The following is a 25,278-nucleotide window of genomic DNA, read 5'->3' as shown; positions in this document are numbered from 1 at the left end:
GTTCTGATGCGCACTACCCCCCCCCCGGCTTCTGTTCCTGCAGACGCCAGCAGTTTGCACAAAAGTTGCCATCAAATGTCACAGCGCTTATGTTTATCCATACCCTCAATTATTTATTTTTTTCATTAACATGCCACAGTAATTGGTGCCGCCCGGTAATTGATTCTCGTTTGCTGCGGAGTAAACTGAAACAAAAAAGTCTATTGTCTTCATAAAATGCCACTAGAGCGCGTGTACATTTTCTAGCATTCTCAGGAATGGAAGCCACCGTCTTTTAAAATCTGATTTGCTTTGTTTTGCATGAATATAACACTGTATGTCTCTCTATATTTTTACCAAGGGAGCTGATCTTAGTCCTCCCTGTCGCATGACAAATGTCATGTGTGAATCAGAGAACATTCATCCAGTGCTTTACCAACTGCGCTGGCTCCCGATGGAGTACAGGGTCAGGTTTAAGGTGCTGGTTTTGACCTTTAAAACCCTATGCGGTCTAGGACCCACGTACCTATGGGACCACCTCTCCTGGTATGCCCCGCGGAGGACCTTAAGGTCCACAAATGACAACATTTTGGAGGTCCCAGCTTGCAAGGTGGTTAGATTGGCCTCAACTAGGGCCAGGTCCTTTTCAGTACTGGCCCCGACTTGGTGGAACGCTCTGTCACAAGAGACTAGGGCCCTGGGGGACTTTATATCTTTCCGCCTGCAATACACAGCTGTTCCGCCTGGCCTGTGGTTTGGACTCAGTCTGACCCTTATGTTGCCCTCCCCTTATGGTCTTGATCTATCGGCTACTCTTAAAATGAGGCTGCATTTTAAATTGCATTTTAACCTGTATTTTAAATTGGTTCCCCCCCCCATTATGTTTTTACTGTAATTTTACTGGTGTTAGCTGCCCTGAGTCCAGCTCTGGCCAGGGAGGGGAGGGTATAAATAAAATTTATTATTATTATTAAAGGTAAAGGTAAAGGGCCCCCTGACCATTAGGTCCAGTCGTGGCCGACTCTGGGGTTGCGGCGCTCATCTCACTTTATTGGCCGAGGGAGCCGGCGTGCAGCTTCCGGGTCATGTGGCCAGCATTACTAAGCTGCTTCTGGCGAACCAGAGCTGCGCACGGAAACGCCGTTTACCTTCCCGCCGAAGCGGTACCTATTTATCTACTTGCACTTTGACGTGCTTTCAAACTGCTAGGTTGGCAGGAGCAGGGACTGAGCAACGGGAGCTCACCCCGTCACGGGGATTCAAACCGCCAACCTTCTGAACTGACCTAGGCTCTGTGGTTTAACCCACAGCGCCACATGCGTCCCTATTATTATTATTGATGACAAAAATATGAGGCCTTGCAAGACGTCCCTTTGAGACGGAAACTTGGTTGCTCACTTGGGAGAAGGTCAACTTTAGAGCATGCACCCACAGAGGGGAACATCATGCAGACCTGGGGGTGCATTGCGGACACTCGGAGGGTTCACCAAAGCACAAATAAGGTTCATCTTTGGGGCAGATGATGCCATCTGTGGGTGCAATTGGGCTTGCACGCAGCCTGCATTTCCTTACCCTTGCTGGCTGAGTGGGGAAAGAGGCCCTTTCCTTTGTGAAAAATGTGGAGGGAAGAAAGCCCTTAGGGAAAACTGGGACTAATCACATGCTGCTTGGCCATTCAGGGCCTTGCAGCCCTTGTCTCTGAGAGTTAAAGGCAGCCTTGCCTGTCTTCTTAATCTCATTTAAACGAAAATAGGAGCAGAACAGGCTCCCCCCTTCCACTCCCCCTCCCTGACCGACTGTGCTACAGACAAGTCAAATGGCTATTTTTCGATGGCGTTCTTGACCCTGCCTCCCTGGAAAGTAAAAGAGAGGGGGAGATAGGAGGGGTTTGTCCTGTTGCGCTCCTCATTTGCTGGGTTTTTCCAGGGTGGAGAGCCCTGTGCTAATTGAAAGACGTGTGTGTGTGTGTGTGTGTGTGTGTGTGTGTGTGTGTGTAGCTTTCATATGCTACATCAAGGTGTGGACAGCATCTGTGCAGGTTTGCTGCACATCTCCCCTCCCTGTTTCCTGCTTTGTCTTTCCAAAATATCCATTCCAGTTCAATAGTTTTTGAGAGGCAGGAGGCGGGCAGGTGTGGAGGACTCCCTGGTCCTGAATGGGGTAACTGTGCCCCTGAAGGACCAGGTGTGCAGCCTGGGGTCATTCTGGACTCACAGCTGTCCATGGAAGTCCAGGTCAATTCTGTGTCCAAGGCAGTTGTTTATCATCTGGTACACAGGCTGAGATCCTACCTGCCTGCGGACTGCCTCGCCAGAGTGGTGTATGCTCTGGTTATCTCTCACTTGGACTACTGCAATGTGCTCTACGTGGGGCTACCTTTGAAGGTGACCCGGAAACTACAACTAATCCAGAATGCAGCAGCTAGACTGGTGACTGGGAGCGGCCGCCGAGACCACATAACACCGGTCTTGAAAAACCTACATTGGCTCCCAGTATGTGTTGGTGCTGACCTTTAAAGACCTAATGGCCTCAGTCCAATATATCTGAAGGAGCATCTCCACCCCCATCGTTCAGCCCAGACACTGAGGTCTGGTGCCGAGGGCCTTCTGGTGGTTCCCTCGCTGCGAGAAGCCAAGTTGCAGGCAGAGGGCCTTCTCGGTAGTGGCACCCACCTGTGGAACGCCCTCCCACCAGACTTTTAGAAGACATCTGAAGGCAGCCCTGTTTAGGAAAGCTTTTAATGTTTGACGGTCTATTGTATTTTAATATTTTGTTGGAAGCCGCCCAGAGTGGCTGAGGAAACCAAGCCAGATGGGCGGGGTATAAATAATAAAATTATTATTATTATTATTATTATTAGCATGCCAATTGGGGAGGAGGCAGGGAATATGCCCCTCAAAATTTTGAATGAAGGGGACAGGCCCCCTCAAAGTTCTGCGGCGGCCATGTGCCTCAGCAGCTGCACAGCACAGAGTTGGGACTCAGGATGAGGTCAAAGTGCTTGTATGGCAATACAGGAGGGAGGGAAGATAGATTGTTTTCTTCCAAGATCCCACATGCCAAAATGGAGTTAGGAAATGTCTCCCCATTTTCATCGGAGAAGAACCTGCCTTGCCTGTTGGCTGTTTCCATTTCCAAACGACAGCCTGAAACGCTCCCAGGAAGATGTCAAATGTTGACTTTGATGGCAGATGCTACAGCGAAAGCTAGAATGAGAGCCACTGGCATATGCTACATTTCCACCAGTAATAATTGCCCCCCAGCAAATGAAGGGAATGGGGGGGGGGAATAACAAAGGTTGGAGGCTGCCATCTGCACATTGCCGTGATTTCGTCTTCACCAGCTGCTGGTGGGAGCTTGCCTGCAATTCCGAAATGTGGGCGAGAGCTTGGGTGTTGCTGGGGCCTGCCCCCCACTTCCAGTATGGCCAAAGAGAGTAATTTCACTCCATTGGATTTCATATGACACATAAAATTAAATATATGGCTGTATGGTGAAAGATTGCTTTTGTGATTGTTAATAAATGTTTTAAGGGGTTTCTTTTAAGGGCAGCTTGCAGGATTAACATATACAACAAAACCCTTTTAAACCAAAGTCAGCCGTAAACAATAAAGAGGCAGTCAGCCCCAAAGTAAAAATGGAAAGCGTAATGCTGGTATTCAACAAAAGAGGTTTAAAGGCTCTCTCAAGGCAAATTTTTAAAAAATGTAGTACAAACACTGACCTGCGAGCACTCCAGTTAGAGAACAGCCTTTACCAAAGGCATCATGGGTTTTGAAGACACTCGAATTCAGGGCCCTTCCGGGCTGCCCTAGCCACCTGCTTGAATCCAAGAGAACGAGGGAGGTGGGGGCACATTTGTCCTCAGGGCCGTCTTTACCCGGGGGTGCAAGGGTGCGGGCACCTGAGCGCCAAATTCTGGGGGATGCCAAATGTATACCTACTGTATACCAGTCCCTCTGGATTGGTGGCAATGAAAAGCAAAGGAGTGAAGGTCCCCTCCTCCATCACTCTGTTACTCTGTAGCGTCAAATATTCCTGACGAGTCAGGAAACAAAAGCAGCTTTTTCCGCTGTGTTGTTGTTACATGTGAGTTTGCCTCTCCTAGAAAAAAGCTCAATAAAAGTTAATTTGGGGGCAGCTAAACTAAATTTTTTGGGACGCGGGTGGCACTGTGGGTTAAACCACAGAGACTAGGACTTGCCGATCAGAAGGTCGGTGGTTCGAATCCCCACGGCGGGGTGAGCTCCTGTTGCTCGGTCCCTGCTCCTGCCAACCTAGCAGTTCGAAAGCACGTCAAAGTGCAAGTAGATAAATAAGTACCGCTCCGGCGGGAAGGTAAACAGCATTTCTGTGCGCTGCTCTGGTTCGCCAGAAGCGGCTTAGTCATGCTGGCTACATGACCTGGAAGCTGTACGCCGGCTCCCTCGGCCAATAAAGCAAGATGAGCGCCGCAACCCCAGAGTCGACCACAACTGGACCTAAGGGTCAGGGGTCCCCTTTACCTTTAAACTAAATTTGGGGGCACTGGGTGGATCTTTGCACCCTGGCGGCGCATATGCTAAAGACAGGCCTGTTTGTCCTGCACCAGAACCAGAGGCGACCCCCAAATCAGCTAGGGAGACAACTTGCTGTAGCTTTTAGCACCTCCACAAGCGTTGAATGTGGCTGTTGTCAAACCGGCATCTGTTCAGGGCTGCCCAGAATCGCCTGGTGACTTCCTGTAACAACTCCATGGTGCGTTCTGGCACCTATTTTTCTCGGGGGGGTGGGGTGGGGGGGTGGAGAACGCTGCCCAGAACTGCAGTGCTGAAGGGCTAAGGATGCTTGATCTCTATTGCCATAAATGGTCCAGCTCTCTCCCCCTTTAGGCAGCATCTGAAAGCAGAATAATGATGAGGTCTCTGCATAACCGTTTGGTTATCTGTGCAGCTCTTTTAATCTTCTCTCTGAAGTCCGCCCCTCCTACCTCTTTACCATTTCCCCCTCCTTCCAGCTCTCTTCGATTTCTGATTAAAATATTTAAAACTGGGCAAATGGAAAGGAACTTTAATGTAGGTCAGAACTTGACCCTCAACTATTTGAAGAGCATTACTTTTTAAATCGGGGGGGGGGGGGGCGTGCGTGGATGTCTGGAGGACAGGAGAGACATGAGGGAGGGTCTATTATTCATAGCGCCGTTTTTCTTTCAAAGCAACTTTAATTTGAAAAGAAGTCTCCATATTTCACTTTATTTTATTTAAAGAAGAATAAGGGCCTGATTTCATGAGGTGCGGTATGAACTGTGCCGGTTAGAGTCATGTATAATTCAGGCTCTGAAATTACAAGTTGGAATCTCTTGTCTTTCAAATGGTAGATTTACATTTCCAGACAGTTACACAGATGAAGTTGAGGGAGCACCGTCAGGCTGCGGAGACTGGCATGGCTCCATTAAAGGCTTCTGGGAAATCGGGTCTTATATTTTAGCGCATTCTGGATATGTCTCCCAGAGGGACGAAAGAGCGGGGGCTGCTTAGCGCTTGACGGATTCCTGCCTCCGAGAAGAGGAAAAGAGATGGAGGGAAAGAGGCGAATGCGAAATCAAACGCCAAGTGGGATCAAAACCTGAGATCAATTGCCAAGGAACCATAGGAACAGAGGAAGCTGTCTTATTGGTCCATTGGTCTGTCAACCTCAGTATTGTCTACACTGGCAGACAGCAGCCCCACAGGGTTTGAGACAGAAGACCCCATACCCTCCAACATTTCTCTGATGAAAATAGGGACGTCCTATTCAACAACAACAACAGGGAATGTCCCAGTCCCTCTAGGTGTCCCTATTTTCCAGGGACAATCTCAGATTTACATAAGCCGTCCTGGTTTCTGATTTGATCCTGGAATGTCCTGTTTTTCCTTAGGATGTCCCTATTTTCACCGGAGAAATGTTGGAGGGTATGGAGTTTTGCCACCCCCAAGCCAAGGAGATAAGTAACTATACAACCTACAGAAGACATCTGGAGGCAGCCTTTTATGGGGAAGGTTTTTTTTTAATGTTTAATGTTCTATTATGTTTTTATATACGTTGGGAGCCACCTAGAGTGGCTGGAGGAACCCAGTCAGATGGCTGTTATGAGAAAGCAACAACAACAACAACAACAACAACAACAACAACAACAACAACTGAATAGGACGTCCCTATTTTCATCAGGGGACGTGGGTGGCACTGTGGGTTAAACCACAGAGCCTCGGACTTGCCGATCAGAAGGTTGGTGGTTCGAATCCCCGTGACGGGGTGAGCTCCCGTTGCTCGGTCCCTGCTCCTGCCAACCTAGCAGTTCGAAAGCACGTCAAAGTGCAAGTAGATAAATAGGTACCGCTCCAGCGGGAAGGTAAACGGTGTTTCTGTGCGCTGCTCTGGTTCACCAGAAGCGGATTAGTCATGATGGTCACATGAACCAGAAGCTGTACCTCCCTCGGCCAATAAAGTGAGATGAGCGCCACAACCCCAGAGTCAGCCATGACTGGACCTAATAGTCAGGAGTCCCTTTACCTTTATTTTCACCAGAGAAATGTCGGAGGGTATGAGAGCTGTGTCATCAGCATAATGAAGCTGGCAGATGTGCCTCTGCGGGGAGGGAATTCCACAACTGAGCGGCTTCGATGGACAACGGCCTTTTCCCAGGAGTTTCCTCTCAGCACCCAGAGTTCATTGAGGAAGCCATGATTGTTTAAAGTGGTATGATTGTGCTGTAAATGTGCAATGTAGATGGTGCTTCTTGGGATCACAGCCTCTCTGTACCCGGATGCAAGGAAAGCTGGCCCATTGCCTCTGGGCAGGAATCTCCTGCTTAAGCAGAATTCTGTTTCCAGCCTGCCCAGCTGATCACCCAAGAAACTGAACACAGTCGACCTGCACATCTGTGGTGGTCTCCCAGATGTTTGACAAAGGAGCACTGGAAGCTATCTCATACGGAACCCGTTCATTGGTCCCTGTAGCTCATTATTGCCTACAATAACTTGGCTCTCCAGGGCTAGAGAAAGGCATCTACTTTGAGATGCCAGGAACTGAACATAGCTGTCAAGTGTCCCTTATTTGGCGGGACAGTCCCTTATCCTAGTGCCATGTCCCGCTGCTGTCCCTTATTGATGATGTCCCTTAAATAAGCTACTGAAGGTAATGGGGCCCTTTCTATGTCCAGCTGTCCTTTGTCAACAACAAATTGTTGCTGGGTTTTTTTGTGTTGAATATATGCTATATGGTAATTTATGGACCTAATAGGTATCTAAAGCCATTTGCACGCAACAAAATATGTATTTTATCAAAGTAATTGTTGATCCCTTATTTTGGCTGCTGATCCCTTATTTTCGAGGCTGGTGGTCCCTTATTTTCAAATCTGTAAGGTGACAGCTATGGAACTGAACCTGGGACCTTCTGCATGCAAAGGAACTTCCTTACTGCCGAGCTACAGCCCATCCCCCAGCTCTTGCCATGTTAATGCAGTTGACAGGAAGATGACAGTAGGAAAAGCAGGTTCAGTGACCCTTCAACAGTGGGCTGCCCTACATGCCTGGTGGGCTGCAGTTGGCTCTGCGGGTCAAAAGTTGTAACGCTTATAGGTATTTGTTGGGCTTTAATAGAATTCTAATGGGACCCATCTATCACGGGAAAATGCATTCTCGGTCTATTACAAGCTAGGCTTGTTCAGCACCTTTTGGATCACCGTGGACTCTTCGTCTCTCATGGGTTCTCCCCGCCCCCCTTCCTTGCTCCCCTCCTTTCCATTGTCCTAATTCTCCTCTTGATAATTTCCTGCCTACGTTGACCTTGAAGCATCTTCTCCTGTGGGCAAACGCCTTGATGGATGGTGCTGTGATACATAGATCAAAAACTCTTTGCCTTCCATGCTGAGACAACGGGAAAAAAGTAATTTCCCTCCACCCGCTGCCACCCGATCCATTCTTGCTGTTGCCAGAGGATGCTCGTCTTTAGAAGACTTTGGGGACATTTTAAGGCAATTGCCTCTCTTTTCCACAGAACAGATTAACACACACGCACACAAACACACAGAGAAAGAGGTCTGCACGGTGGCTTTTTTTTTTGCAGGTGGGGTGATTGTGTAGGAAATTCATTAGCTCAGTGGTAGCAAGCTGACTTCAATCCCCAGCATGTGAAGGACATCCGTGAAGGATAAGACTATCAATGGTACTGGTTTTGATGATTACATGTTACCAGGGATCATAACTAGAAGTGTGCTATTTCACTCATGTCCTTCTTGTGGGTTTCCCACACGTGATAGTTTGAATAGAGCTATAACAGAGCCAGCATAGTGTAGTGGTTAAGAGAGGTGGACTCATAATCTGGTGAATTGGGTTCACTTCCTCGCTCCTCCACATGCAGCTGCTGGGTGACCTTGGGCCAGTCACACTTCTCTGAAGTCTCTCAGCCTCACTCACCTCACAGAGTGTTTGTTGTGGGGGAGAAAGGGAAAGGAGATTGTTAGCCGCTTTGACACTCCTTAAGAGGAGTGAAAGGCGGGATATCAAGTCCAAACTCCTCCCCTTCTTCTTCTTCTTCTTCTTCTTCTTCTTCTTCTTCTTCTTCTTCTTCATCTTCATCATCATCATCTTATAATTAGTCAATTTGAGATCACACTTATAACTTTGTGTAATGGGAATTTCCACATTGTAATAGTGTAGCAAGTGACCCACTGTAGAGTTTGAACGGACTCCAAGTGTCATCTAGTCCAACCCCTCCATTGCAGGAATCTCAGTTAAATCATCCAGGACAGAGGGCCATCCAACCTCTGCTTAAAAACCTCCAAGAAAGGAGAGCCCACAGTCTCCCAAGAGAGACTACTCTACTGTCAAACAGCTCTTACTGTCAGAAAGTTCTTGATGTTTAATCACAATCTCCTTCCCTGTAACTTGAAACCATTGGTTCGAATCCTACCCTCTGGAGAAAGAGAAAACAAACTTGTTCCATCCTCCATGGGACAGCCCTTTAGATAGTTGAAGACACCTACCATATTACCTCTCTGTCTCCTCTTCTCCAGGCTAAACATACCCAGCTCCTTCAACCGTTCCTTGTACAGCTTAGTTTCCAGACCCTTGATCATCTTGGTCGCCCTCCTCTGCACACATTCCAGTTTGTCAACATCCTTCTTAAATTGGGGTGCCCAGAACTGGACAGAGTATTCCAAGTGTGGTCTGACAAAGGCAGAATAGAGTGCTACTATTACTTCCCTTGATCTGGACACTATACTTCTGTTGATGCAGCCTAGAATAGCGTTAGTTTTTGTTTGTTTGTTTGTTTGTTTGCTTCTGCTGCACCATACTGTTGACTCATGTTCAGCTTGTGATTCACTAAAAACCCCAAAATCCTTTTCACATGTACTACTAGCAAGCTATGTTTTCCCCATGTTATATTTGTGCAGCTGATTATTCCTGCCTAAGTGCAGAACCTGACATTTATCCCTACTGAAATTCATTTTGTTAGTTTAGGCCCTTTTCTCCAATCTGTTAAGGTCATCTTGAATCCCGTTTTTGTCTTCATCTTTCTGTCCAAAAACTGAGAGCCCATAGCACCCATAACAAATAGTAATATTATAAGGGGAAAAGAGTACGCATGAAAACATTAGTATATCCGCAGTGTCTTCAGACTCATTTGGCAAAGTTATAGGTGCATGACAAAAGAGCCATGTGGTGTAGTGGTTAAGAGTGGTGGACTCGTAATCTGGTGAACTGGGTTCACTTCCCCGCTCCTCCACATGCAGCTGCTGGGTGACCTTGGGCCAGTCACACTTCTCTGAAGTCTCTCAGCCCCACTCACCTCACAGAGTGTTTGTTGTGGGGGAGGAAGGGAAAAGGAGAATGTTAGCCGCTTTGAGACTCCTTCAGGTAGTGATAAAGTGGGATATCAAATCCAAACTCTTCTTCAACAACAACAACAACAACTGTGGCTAGAGAACATAATAGCTACTTGAAGGAGAAGCAAGGAGTCTGTACCTAAATGGTAGAGCATCTGATCTGCACTCAGAAGGTTGCAGGTTCAATGCCTGGTATCTCCAGTTGGGCTGGGAGAGATTCCCTGAGAGATTCAGAGGGTTCCTGGTCAGAATAGACAATGCTGAGCTAGATGAACCAGCCGTCTGACTCATTATAAGGCAGCTTCCTATGTTCCTATATGCACCTATCAATTCCTGTGGAGCAAGAATCAGCAATGAATTCACTTAAACGTTTACATACCTCAATGTTATGCTTTCTTCTTTGCATTGCGCTTTACTGCTGTGACCTTTCAGAGTTTGATTTTTCTCCTGCTATTGGCTTTATACCATTCATATTTCATGCAGAAGGCAAAACGTAGCAGAGCTTCCAGGCGTTTTCTATATCCCCGAGGTGCTGGCTTTCATTACAGCTTAGCATGGAAAGGCAGATCAGGCTCACATGACGTGCTCTTCCCCGAAACCCTCTGCTTGCTCTAGAAACCTCTCTGATCCTGATGAGCTGGGAGGCTGATGTAACCTCTTTGGGTAAAGTGGGAGAAGTGAAACAATTGAATAAACAGTAATTCATTATTGATGAAACCCCATGTTGGAAAGTCGTAGGCAGTGGGGGATGAGGTCAAAGCAGAACAAAGGATTTAATCACTAAGTGGGATGTGTTGGAAACAAAGTCAAAGGAATGGGAGTGAGGAATGAGATGCACAAGGCCAACGAGAGGCCTTGGAAAACTGCTATCTAAGGATGTGGCCTTGGGAACATGTTGAAAGGATTCAGAAGGGTATTTCATATGCTTCTGGACCTATGCTTTGTTGTTGTTGTTGTTTAGTCATTTAGTCATGTCCAACTCTTCGTGACCCCATGGACCAGAGCATGCCAGGCACTCCTGTCTTCCACTGCCTCCCGCAGTTTGGTCAAACTCATGCTGGTAGCTTCGAGAACACTGTCCAACCATCTCGTCCTCTGTCGTCCCCTTCTCCTTGTGCCCTCCATCTTTCCCAACATCAGGGTCTTCTCCAGGGAGTCTTCTCTTCTCATGAGGTGGCCAAAGCATTGGAGCCTCAGCTTCAGGATCTGTCCTTCCGGTGAGCACTCAGGGCTGATTTCCTTAAGAATGGATAGGTTTGATCTTCTTGCAGTCCATGAGACTCTCAAGAGTCTTCTCCAGCACCATAATTCAAAAGCATCAATTCTTCGGCAATCAGCCTTCTTTATGGTCCAGCTCTCACTTCCATACATCACTACTGGGAAAACCATAGCTTTAACTATACGGACCTTTGTTGGCAAGGTGATGTCTCTGCTTTTTAAGATGCTGTTTAGGTTTGTCATTGCTTTTCTCCCAAGAAGCAGGCGTCTTTTAATTTCGTGACTGCTGTAAACATCTGCAATGATCATGGAGCCCGAGAAAGTAAAATCTCTCACTGCCTCCATTTCTTCCCCTTCTATTTGCCAGTAGGTGATGGGACCAGTGGCCATGATCTTCGGGGGTTTTTTATGTTGAGCTTCAGACCATGTTTTGCATTCTCCTCTTTCACCCTCATTAAAAGGTTCTTTAATTCTGCCTTTGCTACAACCCTAGAAAGCTGTAGAGCAGCCTTTTTCAACCTGTGGGTCCCCAGATGTTGTTGAACTACAACTCCCATCACCCCTAGCTAGCAAGGCCAGAGCTCAGGGATGATGGGAGTTGTAGTCCAACAACATCTGGGGACCCACAGGCTGAGAACTGCTGCTGTAGAGAAATGCAAAGGATCCCTGAGCACAAGGGGAATCTGGAAGGCAAGCAGGTACAACCAGCAGTCTAATATCCCATTTCATTGCCTTTCCATTCTGAGAGTGTAAGAAAGGACTTCTTATATTCTCAGAGATGGATATAAGTGACCTGCTAATTAAAAATTTCCTAAAATGCTACTCAAGGCCAGTGAGATCTCAGTGATGCCCACAAAATCCTGGTTTCTGTCTTACTCCATTCAGAGACTTTGGCGTCCATTTCCTATGGACTCGATTATTAGATTCCTAGGCAGAGATTTAAGGTAGCTGGGTTAAATTTCCGTTACCCTAGTCCTGAGCCCATGGGATACAGTCAGCTATAAATAATCTGATCGAATTAATAAATGGAAGGATCCAGTTGCTTATTACCTTTTCAAGGACATAGGAAGTTATAAATGTCAGCAGCCAGGGTTCATATTTCTGGGGCAATGATGAATTTTTAATCCTTTGTCCAATGCTTAATGTATTTTGGTACTTAACTTTCCTACGTGTCATACAGTGGGCAAACAATTACATTGAAGGATATTTGGTTTAAGCTTGCCGATAAAAGGAAGGTAAACGGAGTTTCCGCTTTGGGTTTTTGAAGCTGGGCAGGCTTCCGGCTTCTGATTTTTGACGAGTTTCCTCATAGAGTTCAGGACACTTTCAGCTAGAGAAAGTGGGGATCTGAGCATTGTGCCACATCTGACAGCACATACATAGAAAGGCATGGGGAAAATCGTAAGACATTTCTTTCCCCTGAAGACCCACCAAACCTGGATCTGGGTATCTTCCAAGAAAGTGCAAGATACAGTGGTACCTCAGGTTAAGTACTTAATTCATTTCGGAGGTCCGTACTTAACCTGAAACTGTTCTTAACCTGAAGCACCACTTTAGCTAATGGGGCCTTCTGCTGCTGCCGTGCCGCTGGAGCACAATTTCTGTTCTCATTCTGAAGCAAAGTTCTTAACCTGAAGCACTATTTCTGGGCTAGCGGAGTCTGTAACCTGAAATGTATGTAACCTGAAGCGTATGTAACCCGAGGTACCACTGTATTCTGCTTCTCATTGGCTGGCCCCAGATATAGCGTGATGATGTGAGATGAAGGTGATTTAATCAATGCACTTGGAACTTGATGATTTTAGGTTATTGTTACCTGGGTGTTTGGGATGCGATAAATCAAAGAAGTAAATAATGAAACACAACTTGCACAAGAAAAAAACATGCTGGATGTTGCTCACAAAAGCAACTACTCTATTCTGAACTTAAAAGTGGAAAGCATAATGCTGGTGGTCAACAAAAGAGGTTTAAAGACTCTCTCAAGGCAAATCTTAAAAAATGTAGTATAAACACTGACAACTGGGAAACACTGGCCTGCGAGCGCTCCAGTTGGAGAACAGCCTTTACCAAAGGTGTCATGGCTTTGAAGACTCTCGAACTCAGGACGCAAGGGAGAAACGTGCTAAGAGGAAGGCATGCTTGGCAAACCCTCACCGTGATCAACTCCCACCCGGAAACCTATGTCCTAAATGTGGAAGGAAGAGTGGATCCAGAATTGGCCTCCACAGTCACTTACGGACTCATTGTTAAAACTGTGTTTATGGAAGATAATCTTACTCGGCTACGAGGTATCGAAGAAGAAGAAGAAGAAGAAGAAGAAGAAGAAGAAGAAGAAGAAGAAGAAGAAGAAGAAGACTGTGTGCAGGTCATTGTTTCAGCACCATGGCCAGCTCCAGACCTGCATACCTCTAAAAGCTTTCACCTCCACTATCTCAAAGGGCATACATGCACTGGGGTAAGAAATCACCGGGAACAGTCTGGGGTTGTATTTTCCCTTGGCTTTTCAGCATCTTCTTTGCCCCAGACTCCTGTGCCTTAGCCCACTACAGTGGTACCTCGGGTTACAGAAGCTTCAGGTTACAGATGCTTTAGGTTACAGACTCCGCTAACCCAGAAATAGTACCTCGGGTTAAGAACTTTGCTTCAGGATGAGAACAGAAATCGTGCGGCGGCAGCGGGAGGCCCCATTAGCTAAAGTGGTACCTCATGTTAAGAATAGTTGCAGGTTAAGAACGGACCTCCAGAATGAATTAAGTTCTTAACCCAAGGTAGCAATGTAGTGTCCTAGATGGTGTGCTGTTGTTTTTTCATCAAATCAATTTACATTACCAATTAAAATTCAAACATTAAACATCAACATCAACATTTAGGATTCCATGAATCCTTCAACTCCCTCTGCCCTTCCATGGTTACCATTATCAATCTTTTTTCAACTGCTTCTCTTATTTTTTCTTTTAAAAAAAATAGTCCATTTTTACCATAGTCTTTAACACATTACAAGCATTACGCAAATCCTGCCAAAGTTTTTAGTTGTTTACAGTGTTTTCTTAAATACATTGTAGATCTTTCCCATTCCTTCTTAAAGTTCTTCTCTTCCTGGCTTCTGATTTTCCCTGTCAATTTCGCCATTTTGGCATAGTCCATTTGTCTCTGGTCGGGACTTTATTTTCTTTCCATCTCTGGGCCAGTAGTATCCGCACTGCTGTCATTGCATACATAAATAATCATTTCTGCTCCTTCTACATGGTGGGTTTTGCCGTGGTGACCCCGCGAGATGAATGGACACATCCTGCTTTTCTTTCCTCCTCGTGAGTAGTCATGTTGCTTTTTGTGTGTGTGAAAAACCTCTTACGAAAATTGCACAATGATGTGTTTGCATGGAAACCAGAAAGGCACAGTTGCCTTAGATTTCCGAAAGATTGCGTTGACCATCTGGAAAGTGCTGGGTCCTCTTTTTGTTCCATCCACTGAAGGGTTTGAAGACCATCTGGAAACAGCTGCATCCTCTTCTTGTACAGGGGATTAAAGACTTTGCTTCAGCTGCATATTTATTTAGGCAGAATCCTTCATTTAGGAAAGAATAGGTAGTCAAGCAGGGAGAGGCTGCCTCTGAGCAGCTTAGCAGACACCTGAGCAATGAATGTCTGACACTGCAGTCATGCCAGTCGCAGCAGCTTTTATAGGACCGGGTGGAACCCCAATTGGCCCTTGATGTCACCTGATCTCTGTCAACTTGCAATGCCATCCATTCTCTCTCTCTCTCTCTCTCTCTCTCTCTCTCTGTGTGTGTGTGTGTGTGTGTGTGTGTGTGAGAGAGAGAGAGAGAGAGAGAGAGAGAGATGCAGCATTTTCTTCCTCCTGGATGCAGCTACAGCCTTGGAGTGAGTTAGGTGCTCAGGCCCTGCCACTGGAACCCCTGTACAAATATCGTATTGGCCCGAATATAAGCCGTACCTTTAAAATTCGGGGGGGGGGGGAGAGTCCGTGACCAGAAGGAGTAGGAGTACCAAGCGGAATGGAAAAAATTTAAAGACTATTTAGCTAAATATGTTAAGATAACTTAAATAGAATTACTTGCAAGCACCAGATTGGCCTAGGATTTAAATAAGTGATGTTGTAGAATACTATGGTTTAAAAAAAAATGAAAAGAAAGAAAGATGTTAATTGACTAAGTAAATTTTATGTGAAAATAGTTTTGGAAAACTGCTATAATGATTTATATGGAAATTCAGCCGGGGGATTTGAGGAAGTCACACAATAATGTTAACAAAAGTGGAATTATTACAGTTAGGATTAATGTTTGTTTGTTTGTTTGTTTTTGGGATGTTTTCTTTTTATTTCTCTGTTATAAATTTGGAAAATTAATTGAAAAAATTGAAAAAACTAAAATAAATTCGGGGGGGGGGGGGATACCTGAATATAAGACGCTCCCTTAAAATTGGTGGCGAGCATGTAGTCCCAGCAAAAAATTGTGTCCCTACAGGACCCACACAGTGCACTGGGAAATGATGGGGGGGGTTACCAAAGAGGCCCTGACACTCCCCCGAAGCACCAGTCCTACACGGTGCAGCTGGGGGGAGATTTGCATAGGGTGGTGGCATAGGTGATGCCCTGCCTGGGCAACCGCAACCCCCACTTGCTAGGGTTGCAGCAGGAGTTAAAGGCTTGGGCGCAGCGGGCAGCACTCTGTTGCCCCGCACTCCTGGGCTGCTCTCGGGGTGGGGGGACTGCGCTGCTTCCCCCCTTCATTCTGATGGCTATGGGGAGGCTTGGGATCAGTCGGCACCATTGTGTCGCACCCTCAACAGCCCTCGTAGTGGCATCCTGGGCTGTTTCAGCAGTGATATCGTGAGGTCGTGAATATAAGCTGCACTTTAACTTTTCATGGTCAGAATTTGGAAAAAAGGTGTGGCTTATATTCGGGCCAATACGGTATGCCCCCACGCCAGTGCTGCTTTCTTGGTTTTATGGTCTGTTTAAAATTTGTATAGGACACATCTGCGCCAATGGCTTGGTCTCCCTACAGGCTTTTTGGAAGCAGGTGAAAGTATCTCCATGACTTTATTGAAATGCTTACATAGGAGACGTAAGGTAGAGGCTTTTCAATGCCTTTCCATGAGTCTGTGCAATGTTGCTGGTGCAAGGAGGATCTCAAACTAGGATCCCTGGCTCCTCAGGATTTGCCGGGCACCTCATTTTTAAGGTTATTGTAGGCCTTAATTATTTGTTTTCCACTGTGAACTCAATCCACTTTAACGAGGAATTAGGACCAAACAATTACTCACACCGCAGGAAGGTAGAATGATGTATGAGGGGACTCTGGAAAGTGGAGTCATTCATTTTTAATACAAGAGCAACATACATCACACCGCTGAACAAAAGGCAGGATAATGAGGTTTCCGTGGGAGGGATTATGGAATGCATTTGGGTTTGGCAGGTCTCTTCTGAAAGCCCCGCTCTGGAGAGGTTGAGTAATGTTTTACATTGTTTTGCAAAAAAAAAGCTGCCTCACCAACTCTGAATCTCCTGAGCATCTTATTAAGAGTTGCAAGGATGACGGAATGCTCACTTTATTCTCCTTGGTCTGATGGACACCAGGAAGTTCAAGCCAACAATATATGCGGGTGAAGGCGCCCATTCTTTGGAAAGGTTGGAATTTGCTTTTGTGCCTGACAGAAGGAGCAAAATGGATTCTATTGAACGATGGCAGGTGATTGTAGGGTTCGGGAAGAGACAATGGCATTGGGCAGGAATTCAGCATCCTGGGAATGTCAACATCTTATTCTTTTACAAAGCAAGCTTCTGCAAAATATAAGCTTGAAAAGCTTGGGCAGCGTCTGCAAACATTCAGAAGGTGGCTCACTGAGAAGGCTAGTCAAAACCAGGATAAATTATGGAGGAACCACGATGAAGTCTGAGTTTTGTATTGCAAAAGGTCCCAGGCTCAACTCCTGAAATCTCCAACTCAAAGGATTTGGGAAATGTAGGAAAAAGCAGAGACATCACCTTGCCAAGAAAGGTCCGTATAGTTAAAGCTATGGTTTTCCCAGTAGTGATGTATGGAAGTGAGAGCTGGACCATAAAGAAGGCTGATCGCCGAAGAATTGATGCTTTTGAATTATGGTGCTGGAGGAGACTCTTGAGAGTCTCATGGACTGCAAGAAGATCAACCCTATCCATTCTTAAGGAAATCAGCCCCGAGTGCTCACTAGAAGGACAGATCATAAAGCTGAGGCTCCAAGACTTTGGCCACCTCATGAGAAGAGAAGACTCCCTGGAAAAGACCCTGATGTTGGAAAAGATGGAGGGCACAAGGAGAAGGGGACGACAGAGGACGAGATGGTTGGACAGTGTTCTCGAAGCTACCAGCATGAGTCTGACCAAAGTGCGGGAGGCAGTGGAAGACAGGAGTGCCTGGCATGCTCTGGTCCATGGGGTCACGAAGAGTCAGACACGACTAAACAACTAAACAACAACATAGGAAACCGTCTCATATCAAGTCAGACCATTGGTCCATCTGGCTCTTTATTGTCTACACAGACAGGCAGTAGCTCTCCAGGGTTTCAGTCAATGGATATTCCCAGCCTTAGTGAAGATGCCTGGGACTTTCCCATGGACCTACGGTTCTTCTCCCAAAGTACCAACTGATGAGAAAGTTGGCCTGGTAGGCTGCTGCGAGAGTTAACAGTTCCGAACTAGATGAACAAACCATCTGTCCTGACATAAGACCACTTCTTAGGTGTCTATGTAAAATCTATAGGGTTGCATCCAATATTAGTCTTACTCAAACTGACCCATTCAGATTTATGAGCTTGACTAACTTTGGTCTGGTAGTTTTGATGTATATACTCTGAGTATAACTTAGTTTGATACAACCCACACAATGCATTGTAAATTATGCAAAATAAGAGCAAATGTGCTCAATTCCCCCCATTTATACGAGCTGTACAAGGGATGCGGGTGGCGCTGTGGGTTAAACCACAGAGCCTAGGACTTGCCGATCAGAAGGTTGGCGGTTCGAATCCCCGCGATGGGGTGAGCTCCCGTTGCTCGGTCCCAGCTCCTGCCAACCTAGCAGTTCGAAAGCACGTCAAAGTGCAAGTAGATAAATAGGTACCGCTCTGGCGGGAAGGTAAATGGTGTTTCCGTGTGCTGCTCTGGTTCGCCAGAAGCGGCTTAGTCATGCTGACCACATGACCCGGAAGCTGTATGCCAGCTCCCTCAGCCAATAAAGCGAGATGAGCACCGCAACCCCAGAGTCGGTCACGACTGGACCTAATGGTCAGGGGTCCCTTTACCTTTACCTATATGAGCTGTAGAATTCAGAACATTGATTGCACTGTTCCTTCCTTCCTCTTTCCACATTCACTTCAAAAAAAGGGGGGGGGACACAGGTATGTACCAGCTGGTGAGCGTGACATTGATGTGAGCTCTTAGATCCAGCATGAGTTTCTCAAAAACAAGCAATGCCAGATGAAGCTCATATCTGTCTTTCTTTTGATGGAATTACAAGCTTGGGGGATGAAGGGAATACATAGTGTATCTTGATTTCAGTAAGGGAAAGTCTTACTGAAAAAGTCCCCCATGATCCTCTTGCAAGGAAGCTGGTAAAATGGGGGTTGAACAAGGTAACTGTTAGGTGGATTTGTAGCTGGCTGACTGACCGAACCCAAAAAGTACTCATTAATAGTTCTTTAACATCCTGGAAAATAAGTGACAAGTGGGGTGCCACAGGGTTCTGTCCTGGGCTTGTTGTTGTTCGACGACGACAACAACAACAACAACAACAACAACAACAATAACAACAACAACAACATAATAATAATAATAATAATAATAATAATAATAATAATAATAATAATAATTTATTTGTACCCCGCCCATCTGGCTGGGTTTCCCCAGCCACTCTGGGCGGCTTCCAACAAAGATTAAAAATACATTAAAATGTCACACATTAAAAACTTCCCTGAACAGGGCTGCATTCAGATGTCTTCTGAATCTCAGGTAGTTGTTTATCTCTTTGACATCTGTTGGGAGGGCGTTCCACAGGGCGGGTGCCACTACCGAGAAGGCCCTCAGCCTGGTTCCCTGTAACTTGGCTTCTCGCAATGAGAGAACCGCCGGAAGGCCCTCGGCGCTGGACCTCAGCGTCCGGGCAGAACAATGGGGGTGGAGACACTCCTTCAGATATACTGGGCCGAGGCCGTTTATAAATGTCTTTGGAGGAAGGAATTGAGGGGAATTGAGGGGATGCTCATCAAATTTGCAGATGGCACCAAACCAGGAGGGGTAGCTAATGCAGAATTGGAATTCAAAACAGCTTTGAGTTACAAGAAAGGAGATTCCGACAAAACATCAGGAATATCTTTCTGACAGTAAGAGCTGTTCAACAGTGGAACGGTTTCCCTTGGGGAGTTGTGGGCTCTCCTTCCTTGGAGGTTTTTAAGCAGTGGTCGGATGGCCATCTGCCATGGATTCTTCAGCTGAGATTCCTGCATTGCAGGGGGTTGGACTAGATGACCCTCGGGGTCCCTTCCAACTCTACAATCCTACAATTTTATGTTGTACGACTTGGGTAAGTAGAAGGTGGATCAGAATCTGCTGGCTGATCTCTGGGTGAACTGTAGCAGACTGGCAAAGGTTTCTATTGTCAGGAGACAATGAAGGAGAGCACCCTTGGCGGTGAAGTCAAATTGTTGGAGAATTACAGTGCCTGCTGTGATTGTAGAGACCGATACGGGAGAGACATGTTTTGTTGCAGCTGGGGCAGATGAAGGCGTCTGGTTGAGCTGATGCACCATGGCATTTCTTCTTTCTGCGCTCCTCCCAGTTGCCTAACAATAGCAATAACTAGTTAGCCAAAGGAGCCCCAAAGCAAAATGTTAAAATAAAAAATAAGCTATAATCAAAGCTTTTCTCCCTCTCGTGTTATTCTGGAGCTCAGGGCTATCCAGTGAAGCTGAATGTAGAAAGATTCATGACATACTAGAAGAAGAAGAAATTCTTCACACCACAAATACCCTCAAGTTCAGACCCTCAAGATGTAGTGAGGGACACCAACCTGGATCGCTTTAAAAGATTAATAATAATATAATAACTTATTATTTATAGCCCACCCATCTGGCTGGGTTTCCCCAGCCACTCGGGGTGGCTTCCAACTGAATATTAAAAAAAATACAGCACCAGACATTAAAAACGTCCCTAAACAGGGCCGCCTTCAGTTGTCTTTTAAAAGTAAAATAGTTGTTTATTGCCTTGACATCTGCTGGGAGGGCGTTCCACAGGGTGGGTGCCACTACTGAGAAGGCCCTCTGCCTGGTTCCCTATAACTTGGCTTCTCGCAGCGAGGGAACCGCCAGAAGACCCTCAGCGCTGGACCTCAGTGTCCGGGCTGAGCGATGGGGGTGGAGATGCTCCTTCAGGTATACAGGACCGAGGCTGTTTAGGGCTTCAAAGGTCAGCACCAACACTTTGAATTGTGCACGGAAACGTACTGGGAGCCAATGTAGGTCTTTCAGGACTGGCATTATACGGTATCAGCGGCCACTCCCGGTCACCAGTCTAGCTGCCGCATTCTGGATTAACTGCAGTTTCTGAGTCACCTTCAAAGGTAGCCCCACGTAGAGCGGATTAGACAAATCCATGGGCCATATTGTTATCAATGACTTCTAGCCATGATAGTTACATTCTACCTCCATTGTCTAAGGCAGCATGTTTCTGAATAGAAGTCACTGGAAACTGCAGGAGGGGAGAGTGTGTGTTTACACTCAGATTTTGCTTGTGAGCTTTGCATAAGCATCTGGTTGGCTCCTGTGACAACACGATGCTGGACTGGGTAGGCTATTTGCCTGATCCAACGAGACTCCCTATAAAAATAGTTCCACTCTTTCTATACAGTTTTGACTGTTGTTTGTTCTATGCGTACAGAGCGTATATTCCTTTATGTTATCACTAGTCTTGGAGCAAATATTATGATTATGATTCCTTTTATCTTTTCTTCTTCCAGCTGGTGGGCTTCGTCTATGCCTGTTACGTTGTCAGTGTTTTTACAGAAGAAGAAGACAGCTGTAAGTATTCGCCGCAGGACAGATCCCTGGCTGTGGGTCTTGATCTGATGCCCTTCCTCTTAGAATGGAATTTATTTTATTTATTTATTGCATATATATCTCACCAGGGAGCTTGAGGTGGCCTACAAAGTTCTCTGCCTCGCTGTTTTATCCTCACAGCAACCCTGTGAAGTAGATTAGGCCCAAGGTCATGTGACGAGCTTCTTGGCTGAGTAGGGATTTGAATCCTCCTCTCCCACGTCTTGAGTCTCTAGCTACCGTCTGTCCTCCCTGAACAGTGCCCTATGTATACTTTTGAGTCATGTTTGCTGTGATTTTTTATATATGTAGTTTAAGCACAATGCTTTAAAAAGCAATGGAAAATATTAAACGGTGACCTTTCATTCCAGCTTCAAGAGGCAGCATTTTGCCGGTTAAATTATAGGGTATCTCCCGCTTCTTTCTATAATTGCAAACAAGGCAACTGATTCTACAGAGGCTTTGGTTATATGCAAATATGTTTACTTGATCAAAAAGGCAGGTGATTAGTCAATGAAGAATTCTTTTTTTGTAAAAAATTTAACGGTTGTGCATAATTTCATACAATTAACTGTAACCATTTCAAAGCATTAAAATGAAAAGTTTCTTTCAAACCTTTGGACTTCCATCCCTCCCTCCATGGGTTCAATTTCCTAAGAAAATATATATTTTTTCTGCATCTTTTACCCTTATCTATCTGTTATATATTCAGTTTCCAAAGTTCATTTCACACTACAAGTGTCATTGTATCCCTGCCAATGATTTTAACTGTTTACAGTGGTCTTTTAAGTATGCTAAAAAATTGTTCCAGCCTTTTAGAAAGAGTTGAACTTCCTGGTTTCTGATCTTTCCCATCAGTCTTGCCATCTCTGCATATTCCATTAACTTGGTCTGCCATTCTTCTCTGGTCGGCACTTCTCCCTCCTTCCATCTCTGGGCTAGTGTCAGGCTGCCAGGCAGGGCTTACCTTTCCCCTCTCTGTAGATAACAGCACAAAGTGAAAGCAGTCTGAGAGCCAGTGTGGTGTAGTGGTTAAAGAGCGGTAGACTCATAATCTGGTGAACCGGGTTTGCTTCCCCGCTCCTCCACATGCAGCTGCTGGGTGACCTTGGGCCAGTCACACTTTTCTGAAGTCTCTCAGCCCCACTCACCTCACAGAGTGTTTGTTGTGGGGGAGGAAGGGAAAGGAGATGGTTAGCTGCTTTGAGACTCCTTAGGGTAGTGATAAAGTGGGATATCAAATCAAACTCTTCTTCTTCTTTGGGCAGCAACAGAGTGGTTTATTGAACACAGCACAAACATTCAGCGTCCGTTCTCATCATGCAGGTGCTCCCAGTTGAGTTCCTCCCACTTCGTTCTAGTTACTTCCTGTTGGAATGTTTAGGGATGCGGGGGAGGATATATTGTCTAAGATATCCTGTCCCAACTTGTCTTTAAAAGTTCAACAAAATCAGCAGAGTTAACATTCCCCCTTTTTAAAACACACGCAGCGGCGTAGCGTGGGTTGTCAGCACCCGGGACAAGGCAAGTAATTTGCGCCCCCTAACCCTTGGATTGTGCCCCCTAACCGCACGCCTGGCACCCCCCCCCCCCACAGTGGGTGGCGACCCAGCGGCTCGGATCGGATTCGCACAGCCAGCACTGCAGTGAGAGAGAGTGAGCCAGGTAGGGGCAGAGAGCTGCGAGTGTGAGTGCGCCCCCCCCCCAGATGTTGCGCCCGGTGCGGCCGGCCCCACCTGCACCCCCCACGCTATGCCACTGAACACACACACAGCAGATAGCTTGCTCAGACTCATCAGAGTCTCTGAAAATATTTCCTGGTATTTCCCCCGTTAATCCCTCCTAAAATAAGACGCTACGCAGTTTTCTATAAAGTATAAAGCGTTTATTCACAAGTAATCATCTGTTCACACAAAGGTTCCCAGAAGGCAGACTTAAAAGGTTAGAACATAGTTTAAATGTGGTGACTATCTCCTTATGGGAAAAAGACCCCCTTTTCTTCTCTTGGCATGGAGCCAAGGGTGCATCTTAGTAGTGCTGTTGTTAAGATGGCATCGATAGAGACAAGAGAGACAAGATGGTCACCAGCCTGTGGTTCTTTCTACTTCAGGAGAGAGGCCATGCCCATCTCAAGTTACACATAGGAAGTTTCATCTCAGTCCTGGCAAGCAGGAAGTTCTGGCTGGAGGACTGAGACAACCATCATGTCTACTCTAGCAATGTTGTGTTTGACTGCACCTGATTCTTACACCCCACTTTTCTGTCTTCCCGTCTCCTCACCACGTGATCCCTCCACCACTGAGCCTTCTGAGAGGCTACCCTATCCAGACTCCTGGCTCTAGGACTTATGCACTGCACACTTTCTGGTGAGGGAGATCCAACCAGCTCTCTCTCTTCCCGTTCCTCTCCCTTCGATTGCTCTTCGCCCAGCTGTCACTTTCCAAACTGTGTCCTTCCTCGAACCATTGCTCTAGGTCGATACTATCCTCCTGCTCCAGAGGAGCTTCAGGATCAGGCCCTTGTTCAGAGCGAGAGGGCGGGGGCTCCCACCATTTTTCCTCAGAGCAATAACCTTCAGTCTGGTTCCTGACATTTAGAAGCATTCTCGCTGCCGTCGTTCCGTACATGAACAGTCTCTTGTCTTCTTTTGGAATCTCTTCACCTATTACAGTGGTACCTCGGGTTAAGTACTTAATTCGTTCCGGAGGTCCGTTCTTAACCTGAAACTGTTCTTAACCTGAAGCACCACCTGAAGCTATTGGGGCCTCCTGCTGCCGCCGCGCTGCCGGAACCCGATTTCTGTTCTTATCCTGAAGCAAAGTTCTTAACTTGAAGCACTATTTCTGGGTTAGCGGAGCGTGTAACCTGAAGCGTATGTAACCTGAAGTGTATGTAACCTGAGGTACCACTGTATACCTAACAAAAAGGCTTCTGGTTTTTCAATAAAGTTTTTCTTAAACATTTTCTTTAACTCATTATATATCATTTCCCAGAAGACTTTTACCACTCCACAAGGCCACCAGTCAATTCTTCAGCCAGATGGCAACCCTAACAAGCTGATTTCTCAGAGTGTGGCAACATTTGGCTACTTATTCTGGCTCTGCAAATCTACCCCAAGTTTTGCTCTGTTGCAGGCTTCCAATGAGCTCATGCGGTGACATCTATTACATTTACTGTGGGACTCAGTGTATTCTTTATAAAAAAAATATTTATATTGCTGTTCATAAAAAACATGAGAGAGGTTAACAACAATTGTACATAAAACCATGCAATAAAAGCCACGTGAAAAGCTGAAACCAGAAATCAGCTAACTATTAAGATCTGTTCTTAATTGCTTGCATAACGCTGACAGAATAGAAAAGTTTGAGGCAGGTATTTAAAAGTTGGAACAGAGGGTGCCTGTTGAAAACCAGCTAGCAGAGTATTCCACAATACAGGGATGATGGTAGTAAGTCTTGATTTCTTGTTATTGTCAAATGAGCCTCACCAACTCGCGGAATGACCAGTGATGCTCTTGCACATGATCTCAGGGATCGAGTTGGGATAAAAGGGTTCAGAGGGATCTGCAAAGGCCTGATTTCCACACCATATGGAAGGAACCTTCTGAGGAGATGAGTGCAGTGATCAATTGTGTATAACAGAGATGAGACTATAAGAAAGCCGGCAATTAAGAATACATCCTTCCACCATGGTTAATCAATGTCTGCTTTCAACTTTTTGTGGTTTTTCTTGTACGGATTTATGTTTCATAGCTGTAAACCGCTTTGATATATTTTTATGACAGTCTATAAATATTCATATAAATTAACAGAGCGCAGTTCTGGCGCACCTCTCAGGTGGGCACCATTGCAGCGCCCTCCCCTTCTTGCTTTTACGTACTTGCCTTTATGTAGATTTTGAGAAGCCCAAAATGAACATTTCAAGTCAAAATGGAAGCTGGCCAGTGTGTGCAAGTCTACACTTTTTTTTAAGATCTGTGACTCCACCTAGCTCCTTGCCACTCTTCCCAGTGACTGGTCAAGCTACAGGCCAGTTCATATTTTCTTTTCATCCATCCGTTTCCTGTGTAGCAGCAACAGGCTTTAAGCTTTCCAGTCAGGCCTCTCCTATTGCACATATTTCAAAAAGTAGATGCCATCTTTCAAAAAGTAG

The 25,278-nt window shown here is 45.9% G+C and overlaps 1 protein-coding gene across 2 annotated transcripts in view; it reads left to right on the top strand.

The window, feature by feature from the left end:
* The window catches only part of NKAIN4 (sodium/potassium transporting ATPase interacting 4), a 103,131-nt gene that overhangs the window by 65,747 nt on the left and 12,106 nt on the right, over positions 1-25,278 (top strand). For both annotated transcript variants that reach the window (XM_028735424.2, XM_028735422.2), the window contains exon 5: positions 21,048-21,108. In XM_028735424.2, the coding sequence (XP_028591257.1) occupies positions 21,048-21,108 (61 nt within the window). The remainder of the gene's footprint in view (positions 1-21,047; positions 21,109-25,278) is intronic.

Source organism: Podarcis muralis, chromosome 5 (genome assembly GCF_964188315.1).
Source record: "Podarcis muralis chromosome 5, rPodMur119.hap1.1, whole genome shotgun sequence".
In the NCBI taxonomy this organism is placed as follows: domain Eukaryota; kingdom Metazoa; phylum Chordata; class Lepidosauria; order Squamata; family Lacertidae; genus Podarcis; species Podarcis muralis.
Note: the sequence above shows the minus strand (reverse complement) of the source record. Positions and strands in the feature narration are given on the sequence as shown.